Source organism: Equus quagga, chromosome 15 (assembly GCF_021613505.1).
Source record: "Equus quagga isolate Etosha38 chromosome 15, UCLA_HA_Equagga_1.0, whole genome shotgun sequence".
Classification (NCBI taxonomy): domain Eukaryota; kingdom Metazoa; phylum Chordata; class Mammalia; order Perissodactyla; family Equidae; genus Equus; species Equus quagga.
In genome coordinates this window covers 55,515,270-55,539,365 of record NC_060281.1, presented here as the reverse complement: position 1 = coordinate 55,539,365, position 24,096 = coordinate 55,515,270, and the positions used below count along the sequence as shown (strand labels likewise).

The window sequence follows — 24,096 nt, the reverse complement described above, 5'->3', positions numbered from 1 at the left end:
GGTAGCCCATCTGTTGTCGACCATGTCTGTCCCGCTCACCTCCTCCTGGAGTGCAGGGGCAGACGAGAAACGTGTTCAGGGGAAGGAGTAATTTGCAGTAGTGAAACAAAATGTGGAACGCTTACAGCAGACCCTGCTGGGGTGGCGATGTGCATGAACAGTCACAGACTGGGCCTACTTCTGTCGCACACATCCCGACTCCCGAGATTTAGCTGGAGTCCTCTAGTCTCTGCATATGCAAATACAAGTTTACAGTTTCTAATTTACAGGCCATTTTATAAAATTAAAAATGCTCCCAAGGGCAATGAATTGTGAAATCTCATCCTGTAAAAACTGTTTTGTTCTATTACCGTATACTCACATATATGGCTAATGAAATCTCTTGACTAACATGAAGGACAAAAATGGGGGCTCTTACAAACAAAAGGAGAAACTTTTACTGAGAGCCATGAGCTAGATGTTATCCTTTAATTTTCAGAACAGTTATCTTTACTTTTACATTTCATTTTTATTTTTACAGATTAAGAAAATATGGTTAACTGATTTGCTTAGGGTCATACAGCTAGTAAGTGATAAAAGCAGGACTCAACCAGAGGGCTGTATATTTCCCAAGTTTCTGCTCTTTCCACTTGAATTTTGAATTGTATACTACTTAGATTCAGCATCAGCACCAAAATATTAAATAGTATTAAACAGTAAAGTGCTCAACAACTATTTTTCTTATTATTTGTAAGTATATAAGCTCTTTAGTTCTCAATAATTAATTACTTATTCACTCAGCCCATAAGAGTTATAAAGTGTATATATTTGTTAATAAAGTGTCTCTTTTTACATAGTGCTTCAACAGCAGCCCTTCTATGAGAGATGGCTTTTAGTTCAGAAAAATCTAGTAGTTATCAAGTGCAAGATTAGTGGGACAGTGGGAATTTCCCATCTCTTTTTAGCTACTGCATATTCCAGTAAACCAACAATAAGAGAAGAACCATCAACACAGGGACTCCATCTTATTCCAGGCCCCTCTAGGGCAGTTCAGTAGTTAGTTTCACCTCAATGAATACTGACTAAAGGAAAGAAAGAAACAAAAAGGTTTTTTCAACCACGTTTACTGGCTCACATAAATATATGAAAACAAATCCATCTGTCTTCCCTTTCGGTATCCTTGGCACAGTTTATTACAGTTCTTAATAAACAAACTACTGTAAATATCCATAAGGGGAAAATGAATTGTAAAATACGAAAAAAGAGGTCAATAAATAGCCAAATATGTCAAACATTGAAAGGACTATTTTTTTAAAGATTAAACACTGATTTGCAACTTTTACTAAAATAAATTTCATCTATAAAAACAAGGTAATTTATTACTTGTTCTCAACTCAAATTTTGACAGCAGTTGAATTTTTACAGAAAAAAATTGCAAAAAATTTCAACTAAAGAGCAAATCAAACATTGGGACACATTTTATACTTTAAAAATTCTATCAACTTCAACAAATAAAGAATGACTGCATATCAATTTATGTTAGTCCTCTGGTCCCGAATACACTTTCCATTTAAATATTTTAATCACTCTTCTGTACAGCATGGAGGTCTTCTAGTGGGAATTCGTATATAGTCTGTTCTTGATGAAGACAACACTAGACAGATGTTGCCTGATGCCTGGATAATGCTGAATGTGACAAAACCAGCGAGACACATTAAGATACTTCTCCTTTTCTTGAACTGTCAGGTCAACCTAGGTAGAGATTAAAAAAACACACACACACACAACACAGACATTACATAAGCAAAACTATTAATATCATTTGAGTAGGAGATAGAAATTGGAGAAAAAAAAACAGTTCTCAAAGCCAACATATTCAGATAGCAGTCAAAAATTTTAGCCACTTGGACGAGCTATCCATTTGTTTAATGCTTTTATGTACAGTTCAAAACCAGATGTGCTTTCTAGGGAAATCTCAGGTTTTCAACAAACGAAAAATTTACATTAAACCAGGATCTAGAAGCCCAAAGAGTTTGTTTTTTACTTTACTGGAAAGGAAAACAGGAGAAAAGAAGAGAATAGCTTCCAAAAGACTAAGATATGCTCCTTTCTCCAATATCTTTAGCAAACCTAAAAAAGAATGGTTTACTGCTATCTAACATACCAAACGCGAAAATATTATGTAAACTCAAATATTATACATTCATGGATGGCTGCTCTCTATATATAGACTACTACTTCCTTTCTGTTAAACTCTGGGGAAAACTTTACGCAAGAAGAGAATGACCTACTTAATTTTAAGTGATTATTGCTTAATACAAGAAGGAAGGGCTATTTCTAGCGGCATATGCCTCAGATGAACAACAGACCTTCTAAACTGTTTGCAATAAAGCTGAACTCTATCTTTAGTGGATGTAGCAGTTCAGAGAATTTACTATCAAGCTTCAGAATGCCCAGAGATTTGGTCAGAGAAAAATGCAATACAAACAGTTGGTGCCTATCATTTCTCTGGGCTCAGGCTCCAAAGAAGGCGACTCAGACTTTTGTGTAAGACCAAGCTTGGATTGGAACCATGAAGGGCTGTCAGGTAAAACGAAAGCCAGCAGGGCAGTAACTCAGCCATGGCCATGCGAGAGTGGTGCAGATCCTCAGCATGCTGTTAACTCGCTATTTATTTAGCAGATATTGCAAGTCTCTGTAAAACCGACAGGAATGTTTACATAGAAAAAACCCTCAGTCACCCGCATGTGGCTCAAACCCATTAGCAGTCGGCTTGTTGGAAGGCACTTTTAGTGAGATGGGTGTCCTGTGGCTTCAGAATTTAGCATATCCTCGTGCCTACAGGCAAATATTCTGCTAAATTACCAGGTCAACAAAACTAAGAACAAATCACTCTAGTATGCAATAGTTTTACAGAATATAAAATAGTATTAACAATACAATTAAAAGGTAGACACAGTACTTTCTCAATAAATGTTTAACTGAGCTCATATTTTCATTTTATATTTACTATAAGGCAACTTAAAAAGAAAAGTTGAGGGGCCGGCCCCGTGGCCGAGTTGTTAAGTTCCTGCGCTCTGCTTTGGTAGCCCAAGGTTTCACCGGTTTGGATCCTGGGCGTGGACCCAGCACCGCTCATCAGGTCACGCTGAGGCAGCATCCCACATGCCACAACTAGAAGGACCTACAACTAGAATGTACACTGTGTACTGTGGGACTTTGGGGAGAAGAGGCCAAAAAAAAGAGAAAAATTGACAAGTCATCCTACCTTCCTTTTTGCCTTTATGACATTAGGATACTATTGTATCAATATCTGATCTTTTAACATTCTCTTGGGTGGTCTAAATGTTTATTTCTGTTGGCCTAGTTTACCTAAATTATTAGCAGTGAAAGTCTTACTGTTTCTGTTACATAAAAATTTAAGTCCTACACAAGCTGCTATATATACATATATAGCAAATTATAACAACAGACTCATCTTGTTTAAGGGGCTGTCAGGTGGCTCTCAGAAATACATTACTATAACTGTTTCACCTACAATATAGTTAGTCCATGGCATGGAGATAAAAAACTAACACATTAGTCAAGAAAATTGGTCAAGAATGTCTTTTTTTATGCAGAAGTTACTTTTTATTAAATGAGAATTCTTGATTTCACATATAAAGAACTACATTACTCCTAACGGTCTGGTGTGCTATATATAGAAGGCACTTAAGCACTGAGGAATAAACTGAATATCAGTTTATATTTCAAAAGGTAAAATACATTTTGTAAAAGAGCTCACTTTTTGTTCTTTTTCTAAATCTTTACTGTACGTGACCTTAGTCACATGCATAGTTTTTCAAAGGAAAAGACTTTTAAAAAGCTCAACCACTAGTAAACAGCTGCAAACCTACCAGGCAATGGGAGTGAGTTTTCATAAATAAACAAATAAATTTCAAAATCAACTTCAGTGAACCTCTTTACTGATAGTTAAAGCAAACAGAAGGAACAAGCTTTACTCCAACTTGATTTCATGACAGCTGCTGAGATATGACGATTCAAATCTGACCACTTTTCTAAACAATTTAGCGTTTTCAGAATTCTTTCACTATAAAACGCCTCCACTCAGCACTTCTGTGAGATGCCATTTTTTGGAATGAATTAAAACACACTGAGAGGAAAGCATCTGCAAATGATAAAGTACTGATGTTTGTCTGATCTACATTCTAGCTGGTCACTCAGCTTCTGACACAGGGGACGAAGGGCATGTTTACTGTCGACATTTCAGAACAGCATCTGCTTTCACACAGGACAGGCATATGCTGCCACCAGGCCTATGACTTAAGCAACAACAACAACAACAAAATACAACACACAGCAAAAATCAATATTTTCCAACTTAAAAATGTCAGAGTCTCCAGTGTAAGGATTATGAAGAGACCAACAGGACAAACTAATTTTTGTTCCTGTATTTTTTAAGTAGATGATCTATTTTAGAGAATGTAAATCTGTTCACTTTCCCTGAGACAATTTTGCCAGAAATACACAGAGCTTTTCCAAAAGGATCAGGTTACCACTTAACCTTTAGTTTAAAGTCTGGAGCTCGTCCTTTGAGTCTGAGAAAATGACGACTGACCTTGATTTGTTACCTCGGCTACTCTTTTGGTGGACGTTCTATTCCTGAACTTACTGTAAACAGACAAACAAACAAAAAACCAGATTCCCCACCACCACCAAACTTAGCTTTCTTAGGACTTTTTGGATGAGATCCCCATCAACTATTTCACTGATAACAATGGTTTTCCATCATCCCTTTCTAGTCAATTAGGTTTTTATTTTTCCTTTTTTACCACAGGAAACACAACGCAACTGTTCTAGTTACAATTTCCTGCTTCTTATTGGTCTACACGCCAGTGTGTCTATGGGGGTGCTTGGCTCTCTCTACTTAATCATTTCTTTTATTTACACTGGCACCAGATAACTAGTTTGAACTTTAAAGCCAAACAGATAATATTCTTAGTCACTAAGTTTCCATGAAGACATGTGAGAAGCACTCCACGGGCCTCATTCCAGAACAGGGTGAAATGCACGCTGCTACCTTTCTAACTGGCACCACGCTGCCTTGGGACATTCTTTACGGTCAGCGTCCCTGGACGGCTCTGCAGCTATGTCTTTTAGTTTTCCTTTCTTTCTAAAAGAACAGCATACCTCCAACGGCTCTGAACTTCAAAACAAATGCATTTCGGTTGATAACAATCTTACAGTCAAGCAGCACACAACGTTACAAAGGATTTTAATAATCTTGAGTAACAGTCTGTTCATAGGGACTGCTATCTACTAGTGAAATCACTTTAAGAAAGCAATGAGTCACTGGCATGATAATAAACAGCCACACTAACTGGCAATTTAACAAAGGAAGAACAACGTAATGTTCCTCAAAGGGAATGAAGATAGACCAGATCTTATAAATAGAGTAACTCAGCCACAACTAACACTGGGCTCACACTGAAACAAAATACAGTGGGATTATCTGACGACTGGCAGGTTCCCTGACTGCTGTTTTGTACAGTGTGCTGACTACATATTAAGTTTTAATAACATGAACAAATAATTGAAGGAATGCAAGAGGGCAAAAATAAATACACTGCTAAAGTAAACACAGCATGAGAAACTGTCTGACGAACCTGAGCAGATGCCAGTCTGCACTGCACATCTACCCTGCCTCAACGGAATACCTAGGAATCACTGTTTTCTCACCTGGGTCTATTTACACCTAACTCAAAGGGATGTCATGTAACACCACGGTGCAATTCTGTCGCAGCAGGGGTTTCGGTCAGTGAGGCCTGTTTCTTGAGAAGGTGGTACTTCTCCCACGCACTCTGGCTGCACTTGGACCAGGGTGGGAGAGATGCTTTGGTTATGGGCTCATTTTATGAACCCAAAGAGATCGTTAACAGAGTGATTTACATAATATTCCACTCAATTTTTTTTTGAAAAAGATAAGCATAATATTCTTAATCATAATATCCTAGCCGCTACATGTAAAGAGGATATACATTACAAAATAGGAAATAGAAATAGGTGCAGATCATTAAATATTGTTAATGTAACTCTAGTTTTAAGGTGCAGCACTGAACGAAACACTTCCAACGTGCTTGCAAACCGAACACCCTCGAGGCACCCAGACTCACAATTACATCACTTGGCGGCTGGTGCTATGAGTGCGTTGCCCTATGAAATTACGGCCTTGCTCTCTCTGCTGGCAAAGCCCCCTCATCCTCAGAGTACTCCTTTCCCTACCGCACGACCTGCATGAGCCAGGGAGAGAAAAATGAAAATAGAGTATACACTTGGTTTGCAAGAGTTACACCTCATTATCATCTTTTTTCTTTCAATTAGATGGGAGAAATGCTCTCCTTCTAAATGACAGCTTGACACTACACGAAGGCAGACCTTGCGATGGTCCTGATGGGCCTTCACTAGTCTGCTGACAGGCATCACACATAGGATTAGAGATGACATTTCCCTTAATATTAAGCTTTAAAATTAAGTAAGGTCATATTTAAATATATTTTTAAAACGTCAACAAGAGTGCTGCTGTTGTTTTTAGAACAAATTGTTTTTGCTCCCCTCTGTAAAGTAGGTATACTCTTGGCAGCACAGCCTCACTCAAATCAAGTTTGGGCTCCTCCAAGTTGTGAGACTGTACGATGTAGGTTTGCCACCACCAGAAGGATCCTTAGCTACCTTATTAACAACAAAGCCTCTGTACCGTGGAGGCTTTCTGCATTTTGAGATGAGGTAAGCTGCGCCAGGTCACCATCTGAAGTTCAAAAAGCTAATAAAATATACTAAATCTAAAATGGAATAAAAAGAGGCTGGTGTGATGAAAGTACTTCAGCTCTATTTAAACTGCCTTCACATTTTAATAAGAGTACTTTAGATTTAATTATACTGAAGTATATAACTAAGGATTACCCTTTCACTATAAAGATATACAACTTAAAATAGGAAATATAAAGAGGTAGAGATTGCTAAATATTGCTAATCTCAATAAACATTTAGCTGCACAAGGCGTTGTGCCAAGAGCTGGGAGGGGTACAAAGAGAAACATGACATGATCCTCCTCAATGTCCTTACTCTGCTTAAAATTGAATCATATTCCTCCTAAGAAAAGGAACATTCAGCCCACTTTATTTCTGTTGTCCCAGCATAATTATTAATAGCCCTCCTTTCACTGTCAAAAGTGTTGTTTTGGATGAGAAATCGTATGGTCATCCACTTACGAACAATATTTATAGTCAAACTATCATAAGCTTTCTAAGACGATGGCAACTCCCTCAGACAGCCAAAGCCACCCAAATCCTGCAGATATTTTTCTGACAATTTCATGATTCTCCATCCTATTTTTCTCTATCTGCCTCTTTAATTGATCACATATATTCTGATCAGAAATCAGCACTGGACTCCATCTTCTCTTACTCGCCAATTGTTTTCACATAAAGCAGTCTTATCTCTTTGGTGAGATCAATAGTTGCTTACAAATAGAGTTTTATATTTCTTTTATGCCCCTCAAGCGTAGTATAATGGGCACATATAATAAGCTCTCAATAAGTAAACGTGTAATAATAGAGAATATTATGCTGAATTAAGGATCATACTAGGCCATTACAATAATAACGTTTTTGAACTTAACACAATCACTTAGGGCTCTTAGAGAAATAATGCTTATAAGTCAAGCAAATCCAAATTGAAGAATTATAGCTTGAGGGGGGACGAAGAGTAAGTATCCTTCATTATCATGGTATTTTCATTCACAAAGAGCTTCCTCGCACATTATGACACTTGAGCCAGAAGACCTAGTTTGTCTTGGCCCTTCCAAAACCTGAGCTCTGTGTCTTTGCATAAAGCCCTTCATGTTCCTAAGCATTAGTTTCCTTCTCTGTAATGGAAGGAGAACACTACACTATCTTCTTCATAGTAATGAGGTACAATGAGAAAATAAGTATTAAACTCTTTCAAAGAGATAAAGAAATATGTTAAATATGTTCTTCAATGTTTATGGAGGGGAAGATAGACTATATCCCCGTGCCAGGAATGATGTCCAACAGTGGTGTTACAAAAATGAATTGCTACAATCTCTGACTCAAGCAGTTCATCATTTAAGAGAGACAGAAATTTTCCAAGAAGAATAATTTCAGTACAAAGTGAAACGAGCCGGAGCTGAGGCAGTCTGTGAGGTACAAAAACAAACAGAGGAAAGAGCACTTCAGAATGCTTCAGGAGCATGAGAAGACTTTGCCAGGAAATTAGTGCTGGAACTAAGTGACACCTGAAGAAATACCAACGAATTTGGGAGGAAGATAAGGGCTGGGACCAAGGAGCAAAAGAGAAGAGCAGCACAAGGATACTGAGCAGAGAGCACAGGTTGAGGAGACTCCAGGGAGAATGTTATGGTGAGAGAGAGACATGAGGGGAGAATGAGGGCGATGAGGAAGGCAGGGTCACATGAAGAGGGGTCTCCTATCCTAGGGAGTGACGAGCTACTTAATTATTTTGAGAAAGAAAAAGACACATTCATGAGAAAAATCACTCCAGTGGCAATAAAGATGGACTGTAAAAGAGATGAGACTGGTGGCCGAAGGCCATTTCCACAGCCCAGACCAAAGATAATGAACTCTGGAACTAGGGCAACGTCACGCGGCATCACAGGAAGAGACACACGTGAGGCATCCGGGAGGTGGAAACAACAGGACCTGACTGACTGGATGCATGAGGTGCAGAATGCAGAAAAATGTATGGGTTCTCTTGTTCCACAGGGAGAATACAGGTGTTGGCGTGTTGGGGGTTGAGAGGTTTTAAATGGAGAGAGAGATGAAAGAAACTCTGAAGCCAAACTGCCTGGTTTCCAGACTTGGTTTTGTCATCTACTTGGGTGACCTCAAAGAAGACATCTGACCTCTCCAGCCCTCAGTACTTCATCTGTAAAAAGGGGATGATAATAATAGCATCCACCTCCTAGGGCTGTTATAAGGATTAAATGAATATCATTTATAAAGCATAAAGAACAGTGCCTAGAACATAGTGAGTGCTACATAATTGTTTGTAAATAAATTTAAGATGGGAAACAATATAAATTAAAGAGATTGACCAGATAGAGGGAAAAAATTGAAGATATGAGAAAGAAAGGAAACAAAATTTGGGAGAAGATCCAGACAGGGGACAGGAGGTGGAGAGGGAGTTGAGGTAAGAGGCTAGATGAATGCATTAGCCCAGGAAAAAAGCAAGACCCTTTCTGAGGCCAGAAAAAGGAGACAAGACGGATGGGGATGTGCGTGTAGGTGGGCTGGAAGATGAGGGGATTCAAACCATGGCCTCCATTTTCTAGTTGAATGAGGGAGGGAGGCTCTGTAATAATGATGGAAGATAGAGGGAGGATGAGGGGTGGGGCTTGAGGAAAGTGCTAAATTTCTAGAAGTGTGCCTGGGAGGCATGAAAGAGTTGATCAGTATGAGAGCCCAGCTGAAACTGGACAGCATCAATCTACAGTGGCTCCACTCTATAGCTTTGTGATTTCTCCAACAGAGCTCAGTCTGGATAGAGGACTGAAGGCATTTATTTGGACTGAACAAGAGTTGGGGACATACAGGGAGAGGGTGGTAAACGTACAGTAGAGCAAAGAAGCTGAAGACCCTAATCAGGGAATGTAGTCGAAGTTATGCAAGAGATCTAAGCTGGATGGGGAAGAAAGTGTACAGATTGGGAAAAAGAGAAGGAATCAAGTTACTTCAGAAAATTATGGGATTAGGGAGTAAGAGATTAAGAGGTAGGATAAGAAGCTGCCCAGAAGATGGGTTACCGGAATTAAGATATAGAGGTGGAGCAGAATGATGACGATGGGGTCCAGGTGATGATGACCAAGCCCAAAGGGTGGCAAGAGAAGTCGTCTTGAAGAAGAGCAGAAGCAAGAACAGGAATCAAGCAGGTCAGGGAACAGGAAGCTACTGTGTTCAATGGATACATGGAAGGAATGTTTGCATAAGCTATCTTGTATAAAAATAATTGCTTTCCTTTTTATTTGATGAGTTGAAAGTGCAAATTTGATTTAAATTCAAGACAAATAAAAATCATTCTGAACATTACAGAAAAAAAGCCAGCAACTCTTCAAATACTCACTATAAAGCGATGAAGGCCATAGTATAATAGGATGTCTGCTAAGGTAAAGTTATATCCTGTAAGGTAGACTTTATCTTCAAGATACGAATTAAGATCCTAGAAAAGACAAATAACAAAATATTAATATAAAAAAGATAATGAAGTTAACTACAATATCATTTGACTGAAAACATTTAGAAGGCTATAGAAAACAAAATACAGACATTTAATAAATTTAATCTTTGACATTAATAGGTTCAGATTCATTCAAAATCACCAATCATATACCAAATCACTTCATTTTTAAAAAGAGTAGATACTATTAGTCTTATTTTAAAGAAATAAGAAAACATTAGAAAATGATATTCAAAGTGTCATCTATGATCATCTCAAAGACTGTAATTTTTATCTTTTTGGAGGGAAACATTTTGTAAACCATGCTCATGTTACATTTATTTTTTACATTAAAATATAAAAAGTTCCTCAATAATTTCTCTTAAGAGAATCATAATTTATTGGTTTATTGCACTTTTTGTATACGTATATTTTAAAATTTTTCATTGTGGTAGAACACATAACAAAAATTTACCATCTTAACTATTTTTAAGTGTACAATTCAGTAAGTGTTAAGTGTATTCACATCGTTGTGCAACCAATCTTCAGAATTTCTTCATCTTGCAAAACTAAAACTCTATTCCTATTAAACAATTTGTCCATTTCCCCCTCCCCTCAGGCCCCGGCAACCACCATTCTACTTTCTGTTTTCTATGAATTTCACTACTTTAGATACTACATATAAGTGGAATCATAGAGTATGTATTTTTTTGTGACTGGTTCATTTCACTCAGCATATTGTCAAAGTTCATCCATGCTGTAGCTGGCATTGGAGTTTCTTTCTTTTCTAAGGCTGAGTAATACTCCATTGTATATATATACTACATTTGGTTTATCCATTCATCTATCAATGACATTATAGACATTTGGGTTGTTTCCACCTCTCAGCTATTGTGAACAATACTGCTATGAACATGAGTGTACACATATCTCTTTGAGACTCAGTTTGAATTCTTTTGGGTATATATCCACAAGTGGAATTACTGGATCTTATTGGGTCATATGGTAATTCTATTTTTAATCTTTTGCGGAATCGCCATATTGTTTTTCCTAGCAGTTACACCATTTTACATTCCCACCAATGATACATAAGGTTTCCAGTGCACATCTCTGCCAACATTTGTTCTATCTCGTTTTTTAGGTAGTAGCCAACCTAGCAGCTAACCTAATGTGAGGTGATATCGCCTTGTGATTTTGATTTACATTTCCCCAATGATTAGTGCTGTTGAGCATCTTTTCATATGCTTGTTAGCTTTGTCTATCTTCTTTGGAGAAGTACCTGCTCAAGTCTTTTGTCCATTTTTTAACTGTGTTCTTAATTTTTTTTGTTGAGTTGTAGTTCTTTATACATTCTGGATATTAACGCCTTATCAGATATATGATGTGCAAATATTTTTTCCCATTCCATGGGTTGCCTTTTCACTCAGTTGATTATCTGTTGATGCATGGAAGTTTTAAATTTTGATGTAGTCCAATATATCTATTTTTATTTTGGTTGCTTGTGCTTTTGGTATCATATCCAAAAAATCACTGTCAAATCAAATGACATGAAGCTTTTCCCCTATGTTTTCTTCTAAGAGTTTTATAGTTTTAGGTCTTATGTTTAGGACTTTGATACATTTTGAGTTATTTTTCGTATATTGTATAAGGTAAGGGTCCAACTTCATTCTTTTACAACTGGACATCTAGTTTTTCTAACACCTTAAAGACTCCAGTTTTAAATAGAGTACCATTAAAAGCTACAGAAAGGGGCCGGCTCTGTGGCTGAGTGGTTAAGTTCGGGTGCTCTGCTTTGGCAGCCCAGCGTTTTGCTGGTTTGGATCCTGGGCGCAGACTTAGCACTGCTCATCAGGCCATGCTGAGGCAGGTGTCCCAGATAGCACAACCAGACGCACTCACAACTAGAACCTACAACTACGTACTGGGGGGCTCTGGGGAGAAGAAGAAGAAAAGAAAAGAAGATTGGCAACAGATGTTACCTCAGGTACCAATCTTAAAAAAAAGAAAGAAAAAGAAACAAAAAAATCCCATTACTGCCATTTAAAAAAAAAAATAAAACAGCTACAGAAAGGGGCCACCCTTTGGTCAAGTGGTTAAGTTCCCACGCTCCGCTTTGGCGGCCCAGGGTTTCGCCAGTTTGGATCCTGGGCGCAGACATGGCACTGCTCATCAAGCCATGCTGAGGCGGCGTCCCACATAACATAGCCAGAAGGACCTACAACTAGAATATACAACTATGTACTGGAGGGCTTTGGGGAGAAGAAGAAAAAAAAAGCTGCAGAAAGTTCTCTGTCATTTGTTCTCCAGACAATGAGCATCAATTTTTAAAAGGCATGTTAATTTAAGTATATGCAAAAAAGAATTCATTTAAAATCATTACCAAAAAAACACCAGTAAGCACTGAGCTCCATAACTAGCCAAAAGGCACTCTTGAAGGAAAAAAAATGTTAAAGTACATGTTAAAAAATGAAATAAAAATCTTAAAAGGTCTTAATCTAAATTAGAAGTATTGTTTGACAGATCAGCATGAATAAGTCAATTAGTTTCTGGAGAAAACAAAAAAATCTAGATTAAAAGTATTATATGAATACTTTTGGTCTCTCTCAAAATTAGCATGTAATTTAACAGCACAGGAATTTATGTTAAATTACATTCAAATTAAATGAGACAAAAGAGTCATATAACCTTCAGAAAAAAGTTTATAAATAGGTTACATGAACTAATATCAGATTTTCTCACAGGCTGCTCTAAAGACTAGTTATTATTATTATTTAGACTAGTTAAACTAGTCTAAAGACTAGTTATTGGCCACTGGTCAATAGCATTTATTCTAGAAAAATTCAAGCTGTAGAGAAAGCATTTTGTTTTAATTCTCAAATCACATCTCAAATGCCTGGTACATAGTGGTTCAGTAATTAGTAAATACTTGGTAAATTGTATTTAATCTCTTGGAGTTTGCCCATGTCTTCGTTTAAAGATAGTAATTTTCAAAACAGTACATGAATATGAAATTGCTGGAGTGGTACAGATGAGGACATAAAGGAATGTGGACACAAATGAGGAGAAAAATGCAGAAGAACCAAAGTAAAATTTGGGTAGAGAGGATAAAATATGTTGGTCTGTATGGGCTACCGCTTAAATTCTATAGTAATCTGTTAAATTAGAGATGGTTTCTCTCCAAATGTCTTCAAATGAAACAACTCTGACAAAGCATAAGAATACAATAAATATATCTTCATTAATTTTAAGAAGCATTTTTAAAAAAGGTCTGAAACAATAATTTAACACTGCTTAACATTTAACAATGTTCTTAAAATAGAATCCATATCTATGTCTTAGTCATAAAGACTTTTTAAGGTTATAGTCTTTAGTTATAAAGACTCTAAGAAAATGGAGTTTAAAAAAATTGATTATGTAATATGTTTCTGATTAGTGATATAAATCACATTTTTCCTACCAAAACAGAATTTCACACGTTCAAAATATTCACAGAACAAACCTGATGTCTGATGCTCATTTCCTCTTTTTTTCCCACAAGTCTTTCTGATGCCATTGCCAAACTTTTAAAAATATTTTTGCTTATAGAGTTCCACCTGATTTTTCTTTTTCCTCTTGTCTATTATTAAACTTTCTAATAATATTGAAAAAGTAGGATAATAAACAACTATATATACTCCATCTAGACTCAATAAATGTTAGTGTTTCACAATGCCTGCTTTTTGAAATTACATATTACCTTAATTATGAGCCATTTGAACTTAGAATCGTGGTTTTTAGCACTGAAATGGACCCTTAGACAATAGGAATTAAACTCTTTCATAATATCCTAACAGCAGGAATTTTAAAAATAACCAATAAAAAGAGAAATAGCCCAGTATAAAAATGGGCAAAGAATAAATATAAGCAAATTTTTTTAAATAATAAAAATGCTCATAAGCATTATGAAAAAAATGCCACAGCATTAATAATTTTAAGGAAAAAAACACCAAGTGAACAAAGAAATCACCTGTTGGTTTCTTTTGGTAATGAGATTGGGGTAGTGGGGGAGAAAAAGGGTCATATACATGTGAACAGGGGTTTAGTGGAAGAAGCCACTCTTATATACCACCGAACTATAACAATATACTTTTCTGGAGGGCAAATGAGCAAAACAGCCGTAAAAATGTATACAGCTTTGGCCCAGCAATTTCCCCTGTAGGAATTTAGCCCAAGAAAACAAATGGGAATGTGTTAAAATATTTAGCAACAAGCTAGTAACTATATGAGGATAGACTATTTCAATTCTGATATAACTGTATGATGGAGTACTAGCAGGTTATCAGAAAGACAGTGTAAATAACTATCTATGGACATGGAAAGATGTTCACAACACATTGTCAGTGAACAAAAAAACAAGTTACAGTGTCCAATAGCTGCTCCTTTTTAAAATAAAACACAAACACGTGTATATGAAAAGAAAAAGCATGGAAAAAATACAAAAGGAGTTCAATAAATATTTGATGATTGAACATAAGTGTTACTAACGGTTCTCTCTTCATAGTGGGACCACTGTTTGAAATTCTCTTATTTGCTTATTTCTATTTGCTAAATTTCCATAATAAATATTTATGCCTTTAAAATAAAAACACTACCATGAAATAGCAATAAGTAAAGCAAAACAGCAAAGCGCCCTTTCTCCTGTGGGCTTACGTAGCCAACAATCCCTCTACAGGCCATTACCCACACGTTTGTCTCCCCCACAGTCCGAGTTCTCTCAGGGCAGCGACTGTGTCTGACGGCCACTGATTCACCCCCTGGAACTACATGTACCTGGCACATCGTTGTAGGCACAGATGAGCAAACTGTGGCAACACAGCAAGGACCACAATCCCAATCACCCAGTGCCCTGTACATTTCAAAAATGTCACTATCTCCAGATTCTCCTGATTGAAATTTCAGGTAATATTTACATATCCCAGATGCAACGGTCTGGTGGAATTCCTTCTATGCTCCTAATACCATATCTGTGAATACAACTTTCGAACCTCGAAACCCAATTCTATGAAATTCTGTCCATATATTTCAGAATTAAGTACTTTATTACTATCCTTTCTTTTGGAAAATGATAAGAGATAGTTATATTTACTTTTTATTTGCCTGAAATCTCACATTCCCTTAGAGGGAAGACATGCTTGCTCCCTCTGGTAATGCTGCCGAGCACGGCAGGGGGCAGAGGGAAGGGTGAACATGAACATTAAGGATGAATAGTTGATCATGACAGACCTATAAAGCAACAAGGCCTGAAATCTATTCTCTACCAGTTCTCTTGATGGTATCACCAGGAATACAGTTTAAACCATTCTCCCCCCAGGGACAAATGAAAAACTTTCCGTACTATAAGATCTTCTTGAACAACTTATATTACCAATTTATATGATAATGGGAATAAAATTAGGAAACAGAGGGATTCCTGCAATGATAAGTGGTTGTCTGGATGATCTCTAAGGTTCCTTCAAATTCTAAGCCTAAAAAACAAAAACAAAAAAACCCGTTTTATTTTTATATAAATAATTAACAGAAATAATTTCATTTGGAATGTTTTTCATTCTTGGTGACTCTGGAGCCATATCTGGTTTGTATTTTATATCAGTAGATTCTTTTATTCTAATTGGACTTCTTTGGAAAGAAAATACAAATCCTAAAGCAGTAAGTCAGATCAACTAGTTTTTTTCAAACTACAACCTCCAAAGATTCTGACTTCCCCTTGCCTTTGAGGAAGTACTTTATTGCTTAGGGAATCAGGGTGCAGAGTGGGGGGAAAAATATTAAGCCATCACATAAAAAAAAAATCATACAAAGCTATAATTATTGACAATGATGAGCGTTATAAAGGAAAGCATAGGGTGCTGTGTTATGAAGGAAAAGAATATAGCACCAGGAACAGCATCTGTTTGAGAGAGAGACAGTCAAGCACGTTTCTGAGGAAGGGGTACCTGAGCTGAGATCTGAAGGGAGAGGGCTGGCAGAGTCTATTCCAGGCAAAGGTAGTAACAGGTACAAACTACCCCGAGGCAGAAGGAAACAAGGAAAGACGGCCAATAGCTTCAGCTATTCAATCTCAGGGGAGAGAGATTCCTGCTGTTAATATTCACGCATTTCAGCCTATAAAGTGAAGTCCGGATACCTTCAACAGAGCGTGGATGTCATCCTTGCTGGAGTGCCCGTCTACTCGAGTGACCCTGTACTCTAACCACTGTTGAACTATTGCCTTTTCTTCTGCCGTGCTCCCAAGCAAATATTCTTTGTTGGCTTGCTTGACTAGATGAGCCGCTATGGTAGTCAGTCCTGTGAGACTTGGGCCATTGTTTGTTTGAAGAACCGGAATCTTAAAAAGAAAAAAAAAGTGCTTCAGATAAATTTTAAAAACATACCATCACGACTGTAAGTTTTAAGAAACTGTGAAACCCCTCAAGTGTTTTTTCAAATACTCTCACGATACTAAATTACGTACAAATGGAAATCAGAAAAATAGCAGTTATATAATTTACATTTGCTAACAGATGCTTGATGATGAAACTGGTAACAACATTGCAAAAATCAGTATAATGTTCCTATATAATTTATAACTATGTATGTACAAAAAGAGAAAATGGAAATCCTAATAATACTGCATTAATTTCAATCAGGATTATCCATATCCTGTTTTAGTAAGGTGAACATACTTAAATAAACCTGACTTCTGTAATAACAAAAAAAAAGAAACAATTATAGTAACACTGGGTTCATGGTGATATAGTCAGAACCACCAAATGGGATCTAGGCTGGCTTTAGCAATATGTGGTCTAACATAATTAGCTATCTCATTAACTAGTGCTGACTGTGACAGTGGCTTGGTTGCCATGGATTGCATATTCATCAGTTTTGGAGTCATTTACAGTGAGGTCACTCTAAATGTCGGCCAATAATTCATATTTTGAAAACGTTCCAAAATGTAATAGAGACTACCGATAATAAAGTCTAGGCTTCAGGTAATCATCTGAAAACTAATCCTACTTTTTTGAGGAAGATCAGCCCTGAGCTAACATCTGCCACTGAGGAAGACCGGCTCAGAGCTAACATCCGCGCCCATCCTCCTCCACCACACATGTGGGACGCCTACTACAGCATGGCCCAACAAGCGGTGCCAGACCCACACCCGGGGATCCCAACCGGCAAATCCTGGGCTGCCAAAGCAGAACATGCGAACCCAACTGCTGTGCCACCGGCCTGGCCCCTAATCCTACTTTTTAATCCTATAGCCCCTATTGTAACAGCAATACAAAGGGTGAGATTATAAGAAATTGCTAATTAACTGAAATGTTCTTGATGTACAACTAAGCGAAGCATTATGAGACATTCAAAAGAAAATGGAAAGTATCATCCAAAGGGCAGACCAATTATAAATAACAGGCGTACAATCTAAACAACCTAAGCAAACCAGAAGACAGCACTTTCTGGAGCTGCCGCTCTTTCAGCCATAAACAGTATCTGGTATAATGATTTACACTTCGCAGCGCACTTTCACAAGCACATTGAGGTCAACAGCGCTCTGTGAGGTATATGGAGAGATAACATTTTACCGATGAGGACTGAAACGTTCCCTCCAGAAGCTGAAGGAAGTACCGACAGGTAGTCTGGGCTTTCCACCGCACCTGCTGCTTCCCATTCACTACGGAGCTCCTCGGAGTCTCACTTCTGCCTTCACACTCAAATGAAAGCACTACCTCCAAGATCACCAATAATTTCCTTTAGAAAAACGCATGAAAAGAAAAGAATATGGAACTCTGAGGGTGCTGGTGATGTTCTGTCCTCAGCTGTGTGGTTACCTGAGTGTGTTCACTTCATGGTAACTCACTGAGCTCTGTGTGCTTTTCTGAATGCATGTTATATTAAAAAAAAAAAAAAGGAAGAAAGAAGGAAAGAAAACTCGCAGTTGCTGAGTGTGAGAGGAAAATGACAATTCTAAAGAGAATTATTTATGAAGATAAATTATCCACCCCACCACAGTTACTCAAAAAATTCCCAGTTACTTTCTCATCTAATCATTGTATCTGTTAAGATAGGTTAGTAATCTCACCCTCATATTACAGATAAAGAACCAAGGTCACCAAGTTTGTAATGGCACAGTCAGGGTTTGAATAAAGTGTAACTTGCCCAAAGTCCATTCTCTTTCCTCTACACAACCTAAAGTATACGAGTCTTATGCAGTTGAAATCATGGGACATATACTATTTTCATACTCATCTTAAGCTTCCATGCCTTCAAAGTGATCACTTTCAATGGCTGTTTAAGCAATATTCCAATGTGCTGATGTACCATAATTTAATGAACCATTCTCCTAGAGCTGAATCTCTGGATTTTTTTCCATTTTTAATTATTATTGGTAACATTAGAGGATGCCTTATTGCTGGACTACTGCTGTCAGCTGTCTTCCAAAAAATGACTGAATCTTATCACACGTCCTCATCCCTTTCCGCAAATACACAAACAGAAAATTTCAATAGCTGTCCTCCACTAAAAAAAAAAAATTGTAATTAAAATAAAATAAGAAATGACACTCTGAACTCCAAAGTCCTCAAAATTGGGCCTCAATTTGTAATTCTGGGTTTATGTTGCATTGCACCACTCATTATATGCTCTCCTAGTTGCCTCAAACTTCCCAGTCTTTCATAATTTATTGGTCTTACACAATTAAACACCAGCTCTTCCATGAAGCGTACAAACCCATTCTTACAGTCTGAATTAACTTTCTCCTCCACAGTGCTCCACAATCTTTCCCCCCATTTTGTAAATATTTTGTTCTGCTTTAAATTAGTTGCAGAGGACTGTTTCTCATACTAGATAACAAGCTCCCTGAAGGCAAGACTCACCTCTTGGCAATGCGCCTTAAGAAACAGAAACCAAACTAGGGAGTAGTGGCTGAAGAGAAGGAAGCAGCATGAGGCCAGAGGAAAAAGCAAAAGCAGGCCCATTGGGCACTAATGCCCACTCTGCTGATCCCAGGCACGTCATGTATCCTTTCTACATTCCAGTTTTACTTACTGTAAAAATGATAATAATAGTGCTTTAGGGACATGATTTGAACACGGACTAGAATGAAAAACAGAAAAAGAAAGAACGAAAACATCATCCAGAAAAAACTTCAAAGGGGCAAAAAATGTGTATATCCCAAGTCGTCTTCCTACAATCATTCTCCTCTAATACATTCCCACTGAGGCAAACATTGATCTTTATAAAACACAAATGTCCTTCAATGCCCTAAGAAATCTGTGTCCTTATACCTCAGCAGTCAATTTCATACCGTGTAACTTCCCCTCTCATTCTCTGCACGTTGCACAATGAACTTGCTATCACAAGACCTCAGAAAAGCCTTCCCTGAATCTCCCAGACTGAGCCAATACCATGATGGGCTCTCTCAGCCGTCTTCACTTCAATGTAGCACTTTTCAGTATTGTAATTAAAATAGTCGCAATGTTTGTGCACCCAGCTGCAAAGCACACTTTCTGAGTGAGGGGAGGGAGCGTGTCCGCCTTAACCCCAGGCCTAGCACACTTCTACTTGGCACCCAGTTAGCTCTGCGGTAGTCGCGTCATGCTGAATGAAAGGTCCTGTCACAGTAAACGCTGTCACTGAGCGCAAACGCGGGGCCTCCAGGCTGGTCTATCTAAGGGCTCTTTGAGGATCCTCCTCGCTTTCTCAGAATGGGATGATGATAATCTCCCAGGAAGAAAAGCTCAGCCCGAGCCCACTGGAGCGGGTTCCCTTCCTCCCTCCGAGAGCCAGGGCTGCAAGAGCAGACAGAGAGGCTCCAGCCCAGCCGGGGCGCGGACACGTGGAAAGCCCGGGAGCCGCATCCTCGCTCCGCCTGCCTGTGCCGGCCGCCCGGTGCACCCGGGCTCAGCAGGCCCCACTCCCGTCCACCTCCACCTCCGTTTCTCACCTGGCGCTCGCCCTGAGCGCTGTATTTGTTCCCTTTACTCAGCCCCAGGGACTTCTCCAGCAGCGTCAACTCTGCGGCCGCCGCCATCTTCCGGGAGAGCTCCTGGCAGGGGCGGGACCTGGACAGCAAGGATCTCCGGCATTGGCGGGGAGGGAACGCCCCCTCCTACAAGCGTCACCGGCTATTGGCTGAACGAAGGGGGGCGTGGAAGGCGCGTGTCTGCGCGCAGGAGGCGGGGCTAAGGAAAGGGGCGGGACCGACGGAGGGGTGTGGGACAGGTCGTGAGAGATTCTCACCTCTTGGAGCTCTGGAGGACCTACCTCGGAGATGGGCTTTGGTTGTTGCAGTACACAGGATCTGCCAACTTCTAAACCGCAGGCTCTTGGCCTGGCTGCTAGGGTTAACTAGTTAACTCATTTGACGTGCTAAGAGACTTTTTATACATAAATGGAACCGAAATTTACTTTCGTTTGACTGAAGACTCTGTGAATTAGAACAATTGAATTGAGTAGCAAAGAGTTCACAATTTATTGGAATTTCTAACATATAGCATTATTCATGGGGATTTTAATTGTGTTGTAATGGTGAATTGGAAAAACTAATTTTTCTTCTCCCAATCTGCAGTTCAATAGTAGCAGTAGAATTATGGATTTAAAGATTATGCATGGAGCATATCAGTACTTCATCTTTCTCGTATTGCAAATAAAGATCACTAAAACTATTAATGGCTGATTTTCTCTCCATATTGAAGCATGAATAACCAAAACGTGTATTAGTCTGAGAGAAATGGCAAAGAAATTCTGCAAGGTAGTTAATCACTAAATCAGAAATATAGAAGTTTAGTGGGATATGCTGTCACTGTTGATGCGTTCTCTACCCCTCAATACTTAATGAGTTAACACTGGCAGCAGAAGTAAATGTAAGGGAAAGAGAATTTATCCAAATCAACATAAATAAAATACAAAGGAAATTCCCGTATAAGTGGATTATTGTGCATTAGTTATTGGTTTATTTTCCTTATAGAGAACTGAATGACTCTTTCCCTACTTCCAAAAAGGCCAGTTCTCTGAGAGAATTCACATGTCTATTTTCAGTGTTTAGGCACACTTTTTGCTTGAAATAAAACATTTTTTAAAAAAATTCACGTTTATCTAATTCCAGTGAGTGGTAGATTTAAAATAAGGCCTGAGATAAATGACTAAACTGAGAATGGATATTCACCCAAATGATGAAAGTGATAACTTTGGGAGAGTACCATTGGATAAATGGGTGGAATATCACTTTTTAATTCATGCACTTTGATTTGAATTATTGCAGATAGATTATGCAGTTAAAAAGAAAGTTTGTTTGTTTTAATGTAGTTATAAGCTTCCTTCTTCCTTTCAAGTCCTGAAGGTTTTTAACCTTGAATTTCCTTTTCTTCTCTGATATTCTTACTTTTGAGGTGGATGTTCAGGACTGGGGAAGAAAATTGGTTGACCACTGCAGCACTTCTCAGATGAAAAGGAAGGGAGGTGATGCCATATAAAAAGAGGCAGATTTAAACTGGATTTCAGGAGCCAGAGGCTCTAGTCTCTGTTCAGCACTAATTAGTTGTGTTACTCTAGGTAGGCAGTTAACCCCATTGGGACTCAGTTTCCCCAAGTATAAGCGAATGGGCTCGGATTAGATATTCTCTCTGGTTCCTTTTGACATCGACATTCCATCTTTCGATATTTAAGGTGAACATATATTTCACTTTTTGCCTTAAAGTGAACATGTATTTTTGTACTATTGATGTAATTTTGTAATTGTAATTTTGTAGTGTAACTGCACTACTTGTACAATTTTGTATTGTTGGCTGAAAGAACCTTTTGTTGTGGCCAACTGTGGCATATAAATATAGTGGCTTGCTTGTTTTGAACAGAATTTAGGGGTGGCCACAGAGAAAGGGGTCTAGGTGTCCCTGTCATACTCTCTACTCTTAATACCAAGCTTCATGACTTGCATAGCCAGTCCTGCATGTAAAGCTTATTACTTTTGCTCTCTTTGTTTAATAGACTAAAAAGATTCCAAGAAGCATTTGAGGTTTTAGCATTCAGTACTTAGACAAAGGGAACTGAATGTATCTTTAATGAGTGTAATCTATTTCAGAAACTTCAGCATGATCTAGCGTGGCTGCCTCTGTATCCTTTATTTCCCTCCTCCGTGAAGCCAGAAGGAAACAAAGACTTGCTAAGCACTCTTGTGTGTTAGGTGGTTTAGCATACATTATATCATTCAATCTTCACAACAATAATGGGAGATGTGTGGCCTTTAGGTATTAGTCAGTGCTTATGGATGCAAACAACAATATCTACTCTGATTAATTTAAGCAGAGGAGAGATATATTAAACGCTTTTAGGAAGTTCACAATAACGTCAAGAAGGCTGGAGAAACGATCTCAAAGCTAGGGTTCCAAAACCAAGCTGGAGAATTGCCCACTGATGTGATGGCTACAAAGTACAAACACCAGAAATTAGATTTTACTGCAGCTGCTACTGCCATGAGCACCAATGCCGCTTCTGCATCAGGAGCATGACCTTAAAATCATTGGGAAACTGCTCCTCTCCCACTGTTGCCTTTGGAAATTGGATGCCCTGGGCTACCAGCTATTGCAGCACAAATGGCGGCTCCATACACAGTGTGCTTCCTAACGTTGCTCACTTCTGAATCAAAATGTGTGACTGGCAGAACTTGCTTGTGTCCTGGCTGTAAGGTAATCCCAGAAATTGAGTTTGACTTCTATATTCAAGGGCCATTGATTACATATTTATCTCTTGTACCGTGACAAAATGATTCAAATAAAGGAGGCACTCATTATGCAATGCTTATCTGCTCTGCATTATAGAAACAACATAACTACCAAAAATGTGTAACTATCAAAAACTCTGACCATTGACATAACTATCAAAAAATGTGGCGATAAGATGAAGAGCATATGGAAATGAGAACAGCTTGCTGATTGTCCTAGATATTAATTAGAAGAAAAAACTATTATTTCAAATTAGATGCTGAAAGAGCAGGAGGGAAAGAGAAAGAAAAGATTACTAGCTAATTCCAATATTGTTGGTAATAGGTAACTGATAGGCAGTATCCAAAAGAAGAGGGGATTAAGGTTATCATATAAAGGTATTATTCTAAAGGAAACCTTGAAACAAAAACACCAATTTTCCTAAATGCCAAAAGAAAGAGAGAAGGCTAGCAAATAAAACAGACCACGTAAGTGGATGACTGTGTGTCTGTCTGTATGAGTGTGTGTAGTTTCTATAGCATAAATCAGTATTACAAAACTGAGACAACTATCTAGATTATATTAATAAATATATATAGGCTTAACTCACCTTTAAAAAGAAAAGGATTTTTTTGAATTGGCCAATAAAGCAAAATTCACATTATATTGTTTACAAGAGCACACCTAAAACAATAGGAAGGGTACTTTATAATGCTAAAGGCTACAGTACGAAATAAAGATAAAATAGTGATTAATATTATGTATCCAATAACATGACAAAATTTTCACTACAGCGGATACAACAGGAGATGCTAGGAGAAATAGAAACCCAGTAATAATAAGAGCCTTTAATATCTCTCTCTCAATGTGAGACAGAGAAAGGGGACGAAAAATCAGGAATAATATAAAAAATCGAGACGAGATAATCAATAATACAGAACATATACCATATACAAATCTCTCAAACCTGATAAATAGAGAAAACACCTTCTGTGTTAGTTTCCTATGGCTGCTATGACAAATTCATGCAATCTTGGTGGCTTAAAATAACAGAATTTATACTCTTGCATTCTGGAGGCTACAAGTCGAAAATCAGTTTCATTGGACCAAGATCAAGGTGTCAGCAGGACGGCGTTGTTCCGATCTTCAGGGCCAG

General features: G+C 38.1%; 1 protein-coding gene across 1 annotated transcript; it reads right to left on the bottom strand.

Annotated features, from left to right (window-relative positions):
• Positions 1 to 463: 463 nt before the first annotated feature.
• Positions 464 to 20,306, bottom strand: EEF1E1 (eukaryotic translation elongation factor 1 epsilon 1). Its single transcript, XM_046641494.1, has 4 exons — positions 20,189 to 20,306; positions 16,394 to 16,594; positions 10,138 to 10,233; positions 464 to 1,731 (listed from the first exon to the last, which is right to left on the bottom strand). The coding sequence occupies exons 1-4, from the start codon at positions 20,273 to 20,275 to the stop codon at positions 1,591 to 1,593; spliced, it is 525 nt and encodes a 174-aa protein (XP_046497450.1). The 5' UTR covers positions 20,276 to 20,306; the 3' UTR covers positions 464 to 1,590.
• Between the last annotated feature and the right edge of the window lie 3,790 nt (positions 20,307 to 24,096).